General features: G+C 45.2%; 1 protein-coding gene across 3 annotated transcripts in view; it reads right to left on the bottom strand.

Moving 5' to 3' along the window:
* Positions 1-7020, bottom strand: part of AMD1 (adenosylmethionine decarboxylase 1) — a 21828-nt gene extending 14808 nt beyond the window's left edge. For 2 of the 3 annotated variants that reach the window (XM_025381600.1, XM_025381601.1), the window contains exon 1: positions 6578-7011. In XM_025381600.1, the coding sequence (XP_025237385.1) occupies positions 6578-6687 (110 nt within the window). In that variant the 5' untranslated portion in view covers positions 6688-7011. Of the gene's footprint in view, positions 1-6577 lie in introns of all 3 variants that reach the window. The other variant, XM_025381599.1, reaches the window with a different exon arrangement.
* Between the last annotated feature and the right edge of the window lie 3036 nt (positions 7021-10056).

Here is a 10056-nt window from a genome sequence, read left to right as displayed (position 1 = left end):
CAAAAAAAAAAAAAAAAAAAAAAAAAAAAAAAAAAAAAAAAAAAAAAAAAAGCTACTTCTTTGATCTAATAGAGTGGTTCTCAACTTGTCATAATTTTGTCATCCAGGAGACATGTGGCAACATTTGGAGACTTTTTTTTTTTTTTTTATCACAACTGGGGTGGTAGTGGTGTTGCCAGCATGTAGAGGACAGAGGCCAGGGATGCTGCTACACACGGTATAATTAACACGATAGTCACTGACAACAGTGAATTATCTGAACCAAAATGTCAAGAATGCTAAAGTTGAGATACCCTAATTTCACTTAAAGAGTAGGTACTAAAATATTAAATATAATCAGAGATCATGATAAATGATCCCAAAGAAATAGATGTTCTATATTAATAACAGCACATGAATTGTATGTCTGAAAAACAATACTTTAGTGGCATGCCACATTTTATATTTAAAATGTTTTCTTAGAGGCTGAGATCTAATAAAAATAGAACTTAGGAATGTTTACAGGGACAAGATTATTATAACAAGACTTTTCTATGCCTGATTAAATGCATTTTGGGAGCCCAAGGCAGGAGGATCACTTGAGGTCAGGAGTTCAAGACCAGCCTGACCAACATAACAAAACCCCATCTCTACTAAAAATACCAAAATTAGCCAGGTGTGGTGGCATAGACCTGTAGTCCCAGCTACTCGGGAGGCTGAGGCAGGAGAATCGCTTGAACCCAGAAGGCAGAGGTTGCAGTGTGCCAATATCACACCACTGTACTCTAGGCCTGGGAGACAGCAAGACAAGCATGTCTCAAAACAAGAAGTAAATGAGGTCAAGTATCTTGAACAAGAGTCCCAAGACTACATAACAGGGAAAAACAGTCTCTTCCACAAATGGTGCTGGGAAAAACGGATGTCCACATGCAAACAAAATTAAGTTGGACTCTTACCTTACATCATAAACAAAAATTAACTAAAAATGGAACAAGGACCTAAACATTAAGAGGAAATAAAACTCCTAGAAGAATACACAGAGTAAACGCTTCAGGCATTACATTTGACAATGATTTCTTGGATATGACATACAACAAAATCAAAAACAGACAAATGGAGCTTGAAAACCTAAAATGTAAAAATTTCTATACATCAAAAGAAATGAGTGAAAAGACAACCTACAGAATAAAATACTTGCAAGTCACCTCATAAGGGGTCAATATCCAAAATAAAAGAAACACCTACACACAACTCAACAAAAAAAAAAGTGATTAAAAAATGGACAAAGGGACCAGGGCGATGGCTTAATCACTTTGAAGTCAGGAGTTCAAGACCAGCCTGGTCAACATGGCAAAACCCTGTCTTTTACTAAAAACACAAAAATTAGCCAGGCATGGTGGTGCATACCTGTAGTACCAGCTATTAGGGAGGCTGAGACAGTAGAATCGCTTGAACCTGGGAGGAGGAGGTTACAGTGAGCTGAGATGTGACCACTGCACTCCAGCCTGGGTGACTGAGAGTGTCAAAAAAAAAAAAAAAAAAAAAAAAGACAAAGGACTTAAATATAGAAGGAACCCATTAGTGCAGGGTTATGCTCTAATCACCTGAAAAATGACTACATAGATCCTATTCCCATATCCAGTTAGGTCAGACACTTTCTGAGGATGATGCCTGGAAATTTTTATTTGAAAAGCTTCCAGGTCATTAGATTACTCATTACTTTCTAATGTAAAACTAGCTAGTTTCAGAGTTCAGGTAATTTATCCAAAGTCACTGCAGCTTCCCAATTCTGAGCTTACCTCATATTTTTAGGTCTGTTTTAGAGACTCTCATTACAGTACATTCATCAGGGTGCCTCTACCCCAGGTAGTAAGCAGTCTTTAGGTCAAAGGCATCCTAAAACCATATTATTCTTGAGTAAAGCTAGACTGACCAGAAGTTAGATTCTGAGGATGCCTTCCTGGGGCAGTGAATTCAGATACCCTGAGAAATAAGCCTCCTCCCTTTTGTTCAAAGATATGAACCTAGGGCCCGGCGCGGTGGCTCAAGCCTGTAATCCCAGCACTTTGGGAGGCCGAGATGGGCGGATCACGAGGTCAGGAGATCGAGACCATCCTGGCTAACACGGTGAAACCCCGTCTCTACTAAGAAATACAAAAAATAGCCGGGCGAGGTGGCGGGCGCCTGTAGTCCCAGCTACTCGGGAGGCTGAGGCCGGAGAATGGCGTGAACCCGGGAGGCGGAGCTTGCAGTGAGCTGAGATCCGGCCACTGCACTCCAGCCTGGGCTACAGAGCGAGACTCCGTCTTAAAAAAAAAAAAAGATATGAACCTAGAATGCAGCCACACTATTATAATCACATTATTGTTTCTCTGTCTCAAATTTTTACCCCAAATCGGGACACTCCTCTCAGTTTTCTGCTACTTTCAACATGCGCTTCTTAAAGATACATGGTTTGTAAACAACAGTTGAAATCTTTTTGTTGTTGTTGAGACAGGGTTTCACTCTGTCACCCAGATGGAGCGCACTGGTGCAATCTCATTTTGCTGCAGCCTCAATCCCCCAATGGCTCAAAAAATCCTCCCATCTCAGCCTCCTGGGTGGCTGGGACTGCAGACACACACCAGGATGGACCAGCATGCCCAGATAATTTTTTTTGTAGAGTCAGGATTTCACTATGTTGCCCAGACTGGTCTCAAACTCCTTGGCCTCTCTCAGAGTGCTGGGATTAGACATGAGCCACCAAGCCCAGCCCCGAAATATTTTTGAAACTGCTGGGAGGAATGTAACGAGAAGCTTAATTCTTTAGTAGGAGGCATTTTTACCCTGAAACATTACACTAAAAGGTTTTTTGGCAATGGGTTGTAAATTCCTGCAATGTAAATTATTGATAGTGCGATAATACTGCATAATGACGTAGTCAAAGAAGGCATGAGTTTGGGGAAAGTTAAGCTGAGGTATGACTATCTTTGCAACTGCCCCAATCCTTTACTAAAAATTATGTTTTAGTTTATAAAATCTGAGTAAAGCACAGAATAGGATTTCCAGTCCTGAAAAAATCACTTTTCTCAGCAAAATTTTCTATTTTCTAACAGATTTCCTCCTTACTACTCTCATCCTCCCTAAAGCTGCCATTTCTTATAAAAGGCTTTTGTTTGTTACAGCACTTTGATTCAACAACTAAACCATTTTTAAATGGTCACTGATTTTTATTCAACATCCCTAAAATCTGAAAAATTAAAGAAAACTGCAGGTTACCCCTAAGAAACTGCCTCTCCCTTAATTGTCCTTTATTCATCTGGGTACACCTGGTCTGCTGCTTTTCTCCAACAGTAGTGTTTAACCCAAGCTATATCATACAAGATTTTTCTTTGTTAAATTTCTCAGTATTACATAATTTGTTCACTTATTAAGATAAATTATCTTAAATGGTCTACAAGAGGAAAGCAGTGTTTAGTAAAAAGGTGTATATTCAGAAAGGATTCCAGCTTAACTTGGCATTAAAGCTTGCACTGATGAGCCAAGTTTGTTTAAAGTGAATTCTCTATTCCCTCACACCATACACAAAATCAATTCCAGATGGATTGCAGATCTAAATATGAAAGGTAAATATCGTGTAGGAGAAAAAAATATTTCAGACTTTGGGATGAGCAAACTGAGGGAAGTATGTCGTTTCCCAGAAGAATGTGTGAAAAAGGTTGGATATTTTCTCCCTTGAATTATGTAGAACACTCCAGTGAAACCATCTGGGCCTAGATGATTGACTGATTCAAGTTATTTAGGTGTTGTTCTAGGACTATTTTAGGTTGTCTATTTCTTCTTGCGTTAGTTTTGGAAAGCTATTTTTCCAGGAGTTTTTTCTCCCTAATATCTTTATCTTGTTATCCTTGTCTTTAGCATCAACACTAATGCTCTCTTTGGATATTTAAGCCTCTCACTCTCTTAATCCTTTCTATGTCCGTATGTTTATTATGCTTTATAAACAAATTTGTTTAATTTAGCCTGTTCGTCTTTTAACCCACTTTTAGTTTATTCGCATCTTAATGGAGCCCAAGAGGTCAAGGCTGCAGTGAGCCATGATCGTGCCACTGCACTCCAGCCTGGGCTATAGAGGGATCCTGTCTTTAGTACTGCATATAAAATATTAACCTATTTATTCTTCACAACTTCCATGAGCTATATACCATTATTGTCTCCATTTTAAAGATGAGGAAACAGCCCACACAGCTATTAAATGCTGTTTGAATTCAAATCTTGTTATTCCAGAGGCTGTGCATTTAATCATGTCATTTGAGTAAAACGCGTCATGCTTTATTCTTCTAGATAACCGATTATCCTTCCCTAGGGTCTCTGGGACTGGGCCCATGTCGCTACAGACCAGACTCCATCGACGATACTCTCTTTGCTAGGCTGTTGATTTTAGGTGATTCAACGAACACCTACTATTTCAAGCTTTTTTAACATCCCGGTAAATAACCTAACCAGTTGAGTGGTCGCTGAAAAATGTTCCTACGAAGGTTACCAGGGGACCTTAGTTAAATCAATAGATTTTTCCGTTCTTGCTTAACTTGCTTTATCTACAAGTTACAATGTGGCAGTATACTACCAGTAGTTGTTCAATGAATGTTACATGCCCACAAAATGGATGGCACTAAATCATGAACTCTACAGGGAATATTTTGTCCTTCAAAGTTCAACTTTGGCCATGATTTTAAGAGCCACACTGGAGCAGTAAAACAATTTGGGCTGATCAAAGTACAAAGTAAAAAGGATTCTTAAACATTTAAAGAAAGCAGGCTGCTTTGTTAAAAGCCTCTTCCCCCTCTCCACTTTGACTCAGGAAGCTCTAAACAGCCAAACCGCCAAGAACTTGGGGAGAACAAAACCTTCTTCCCTTTATTAAGAACATGTACTTACTATTATTCAAGGGCTCAAACATTTAAAAGCCAAAGTGACAATTTCTGCTATTCGTTTTCTAGAACTGTTCTTACCCATTAGTTCTTCCTTGCCAAGATTTTGTAGGTTAATTATCCTGATCACAATCGTTTTTACCACACACCTATCACAAATACCAGCCTTCTCATTTGTGAAATGAAGGAAATACTAAGCTTCTCCATGACCAAAGTCCGCTTCCTATAATCTGCACGTGAGCCTGGCACGTAGTAAGCGCTATAGACATTTTAAGTGTCACACGAAGCTTGAAAAATGAGACGTGTGACATATTAGCTATCACTAGTAGCTTTTTTCTACAACGGAATCGTTCAAGATATACTGCTAGAAACTGGGTTTCCCATCGTGCCTTAAAGTCTCGGTAGCACGTGTCTGCCTGGATTCCGTTTTCCAGTTGCTTTTTGTCAAGGGACAGCTCCGAGATTAGCTAAGATTCCTAAAACGCCCATTGGCCCACACCCTGGGGCCAGGCTCTGAGTCGGGCCCAGGAGCCCATTGGTCGCCGCCTCTCAATGAAGCTGGCCACGCCGGTTACTCCGTAGCACGGCCACTCTAGCCGCACTTGTGCGCAGAGGAGCCGGGGATCCGGTGGCAGGGCCTAGGAAGGCCATGGGTGGCCACCGGTGCGACCGCTGCCGGGAACAAGGCCCAAGCATCCACGGGATCTCTGGGCTTTTATTTAAGTATGGATTTCCACAGCAATACCAACTAACACGCCTCTTCGGCGCAGTCAGCCCAAGTATGTCTCGCGTGACGGCCGGCAGTAGGAGTGGGCCCCAGATTCCTTTGCTCAAGCTTAAGGCATTAGAGGCATTATGTCCTGGGGCAGGCGGGCCTCCCGCCACCCGCACCTCTCCCGCCGGCTCCGTAGCAGGTTACACAACCCAAGGTCAAGAGACTGGGGAGCAGCCCTCGGCGGGCTCAGCGGCCGTGTCGAGGGCGGCCCCGGGGACTGCTCCGTTTGCCCAGCCGCCCCGAAAAGGCTCTGGCGCAGAGCACGTTAGGGCAGCGGTGGGGCCCCGCCACTGCGACACAACTGCTCCCGCCCAATCCCCGCCGCCCGAGCGCCACATGCTGCCCGCGGCCACCGCGGGTGGGAGGCCTGTTCGCCAGCCCCTCAGACAAGGCCGGGAGGGCCACTCCTGTCCGCGCCCGCGGCAAGAACGAGCGCCGCTCCCGCCCTCCCTTCCCCGAAGCGGACACGCCCGAATTAGCGCCTGACTAAGCCCGCCGAGCCACACCTGCCGGAGGCAACCCGCGCAGGCGCCCCCGACCCCCACCTGAGGCCCCTGCCGCCAACTACTACGGAGACGAACGTCGGGAGGCGCGGGCCGCAAAACCACCCCGGGCCGCGCCTCCCGCCGCCCAGCGCGGGACTTTACCTGAGCACGCGGCCGCGCCGGCCTCCTCCCCTCCCCCAGGACAGTGCCAGGCGCGGCAACCACCGCGGGAGAAGCCGGCTCCGGCCCGCGTGGACACGGCCGCTCTCCCCCAAACCGCGAACCTTCCAAGGCCGTCGAAGCGACCCCCGGCCGCAGACCTGCCCCCACCTGAAGGCTGAGGGAACTCGGGCCCCGCCCGTGGCTGGTGCCTCGGCGGCGGCGACAGTCCCCAGGCCCGGATGTCAGCGAGCGCCCCGGGGACCCACCTTGGGATAGTGCGAAGATCCCCAGATCCTTGGTTTGCCTCGGGCTGCTGCCGGGAGAACCAAACCTCCAGCAGCTTCTCGGTCCCTTCGAAAAAATGTGCAGCTTCCATCACCGTGAGACTAGCGAACAACCAACAACCACAGAAAATCAACTAAATTAAACCTCTTCTCCCGCCGCTGCCGCCGCCGCTGCGGATTGTTCCAGCTGTGTTACTAAAGTTCAGGTTCCTTTTTTTTTTTTTGCTATAATTTTATATTAACTTTTTTTAAAAAAAGGACTAATAAAATTTTCCCGGCTTTGTGTGAGCGAAAGTTGAACGTAAGTCTTTTGGAAATAGAGGCAGATACAGTTCAGTCTCTTGTAGTCCGCTGCTTTCCCGTTAGAGAGAGTAGAGCGAGCGCTAGCTAATGTCGCCGGCCATACTGTGTAAGCGAGAGCGCTGCGTGAGCACCGCGCTTATATATCCCGGCTCCCGCAAAAGACCAGGAAGTGACGCATCGTCCCACCTCCACGGCCCATAGCTGCCGCCGCCTGTCAATCACTAGCGGCGGAGTGGCGGCTGGCTGGCCGAGGGCCTGGCGGAGAGCGCGGGGAGCTGCCCCCTGCGCTGCGGCTCGGGCTCTGGCCGGCTCTTGAGTGGTAGTCTTTGCTGTGATGTCCAGCTGGGGACTGGAAACCTCGGGTCGAATGCAGAGTGGGTGGGGAGAGCGGGAACCGAATGAGGAAAGGCTGTGCAGAGCTGTTTAGGAAAAAAAATGATTAGCAGAAAACATGGGTGGGTCCTTAGCGGTGTTGGCGGGGTTCAGCGGGGACGGTGGCCAGCGCTGGGTTGGCGTGGTGCTTTCAATCTTGTGCAGTTCACCGCGACTGCTGAGGTACTTGGCCATTCTTTAAAGTGTGTTTTCCCAAGGCGAACGCAGCCAGGCGTTAAAACTAAACATTTGTCCGTGACGCGCACGTTGCCAGGGGTCGAATTAGAAGGCGCTTTAATTCTGCTCACGCCTTGGCTGACGTGCGAATGAATGCAGTCCTCGGCTGGTTTATACAATAGCCAGAAGCATTGTCTTCTCATTTCAGAAGAGAAAAGCAACGTGGCGCCCAGCCTTGGAGGGCTCCGGCTCTACCCACCTCCCGCCGTGTGGCTCGCCATGCCTCCGAATTGGCTGAGCACAGCAGCCGCCGGGAAGCACTGGCAACTCCGTTGCTCCATTAGCTCAACTGGTGGGAATTTATTCAGCAAAACTACTTCTAGAAACTGAATGTGTTAAATATAATCTGAAATTTGATCATGTTTTTCTTTGAATTTTATCAAGCTGATGTATTAATTGATGGAGGTTCTCCTTACCCCCCAAAATTTACAGTGCTATCTTCTCATGTGCTTAAGAAGGATTTACCTGGAAATTAATATAACAGGGATTCCAGAGCTATCACTGGTGGTAATTTAACGAACTATCAGTCTAATATTTTATAAATATTAAGTGTAAAATAGTCGTCAAGCCACGGTCAAACAGTTTAACCTCAGATGGCAAAATTGTGGTAACAAAGTTATGACTTTTACTTGGAAATATGGGAGGAAAAAACCCAAGCTGACATAAAAATTGCTATTGTCGCAAGACAAAAAGACTTTTCGCTATCTTCCTTAGAAAAAAACTTTCCCCAAAGTGAAGTAAGATGATGTCAGCATGAAAAATCCACTGAAAAAGACATGGTTTGGGTTTGCACTCTAGATACTCTGCAGAATAGCACTTGTCTTACAAGAACATGGATTCACGGCCGGGCGCGGTGGCTCAAGCCTGTAATCCCAGCACTTTGGGAGGCCGAGACGGGCGGATCACGAGGTCAGGAGATCGAGACCATCCTGGCTGACACGGTGAAACCCTGTCTCTACTAAAAAAAATACAAAAAACTAGCCGGGCGAGGTGGCGGGCGCCTGTAGTCCCCGCTACTCGGGAGGCTGAGGCAGGAGAATGGCGTAAACCCGGGAGGCGGAGCTTGCAGTGAGCCGAGATCTGGCCACTGCACTCCAGCCTGGGCGGCAGAGCGAGACTCCGTCTCAAAAAAAAAAAAAAAAAAAAAAAAAAAGAACATGGATTCACATGTCTCCGTGAAACCTGTTGAAAGAAGCTATGTTGTGAGCTAGGTACATACACTACTCTTGCCATGTTTTGTTTGTTTGTTTGTTTGAGACGGAGTCTCACTCTGTGGCCCAGGCTGGAGTTCAGTGGCGTGATCTCGGCTCACTGCAACCTCTACCTCCTGGGTTCAAGCGATTCTCCTGCCTCAGCTGGGATTACAGGTGCATGCCACCACGCCAACCAATTTTTGTATTTTAGTAGACAGGAGGTTTCACCATGTTTGCCAGGCTGGTCCCGAACTCCTGACCTCAGGTGATCTGGCCACCTCGGCCTCCCAAAGTGCTGGGAGGCCACCGCGCCCAGCCCTCTTGTGGTGTTTTATAAGCATCCAACTCAAACTGCGGATTAGGACAAAAGATAATAAATGTTGCTTATTTTATAATGATAAAAGAATGTGGTTACTCTACTTGGAATAAAGATAAAAGAAGTATTTCTGTGTTTTACAAGCTATTCAATTATTTGATGGTTGCTTATTGAAGAATCTGCCTACTAAACCACCTCAAACACTAATTGTGGTATAAACATAATTTGGCTTATAATTGCTTATAATTAGTTGCTTCTCAACTACTATTATACTTTTTTCCCAGTGCAATTTAAGTTAATATAAAAGTGCCAAGAATCTTGGCAAAGTAAATCCTTGTTAATTTGATACAGGATAATTTAAATAGAGTCTACCAACTGGATTCGTCCTTTGTCAAATATATCATTTTTCTTGTTATCTTGAAGCTCAAAATTCCTTGTATACTCTGGTTTCTCTTCGGATCATAGAAATAATAAAAATAAAAATCCCTTGTACTAAGTTGGTTAATCTTTGCTTAAATATTTTCCTGAACTCAATATGTCAAAAATACATTTATCATTATTTCTAAAATGATTTCCTTTCTCAGCCCCATTTCTATCAATAGTGACCATTTTTTCCCCACGCTTCCAGTTTTTTAAACATGCCTTGGCTGAACGCAGTGGCTCATGCCTGTAATCCCAGCACTTTGGGAGGCAGGTGGATCACCTGAGGTTGGGAGTTTGAGACCAGCCTGACCAACATGGAGAAACCTCGTTTCCACTAAAATTACAAAATTAGCCAGGCATGGTGGCACATGCCTGTAATCCCAGCTACTAGGGAGGGTGAGGCGGGAGAATCGCTTGAACCTGGGAGGTGAAGGTTGCAGTGAGCCGAGATTGTGCTATTGTACTCTAGCCTGGGCAACAAGAGCGAAACTCCATCCCAAAATAAATAAATAAATAAATATAAATAAATAAATAAAAATAAAAATGCCTCATTGGCTATAGCAGTTTGCACACAAAACACTTACTTAAAGGACTCCCATTCACTAGGCCTTCTTAAG

The sequence above is a fragment of the Theropithecus gelada genome, chromosome 4, assembly GCF_003255815.1.
Source record: "Theropithecus gelada isolate Dixy chromosome 4, Tgel_1.0, whole genome shotgun sequence".
Taxonomy (NCBI): domain Eukaryota; kingdom Metazoa; phylum Chordata; class Mammalia; order Primates; family Cercopithecidae; genus Theropithecus; species Theropithecus gelada.
The sequence above is the reverse complement of the archived record's forward strand: the minus strand, read 5'-3'. Positions and strand labels throughout refer to the sequence as shown.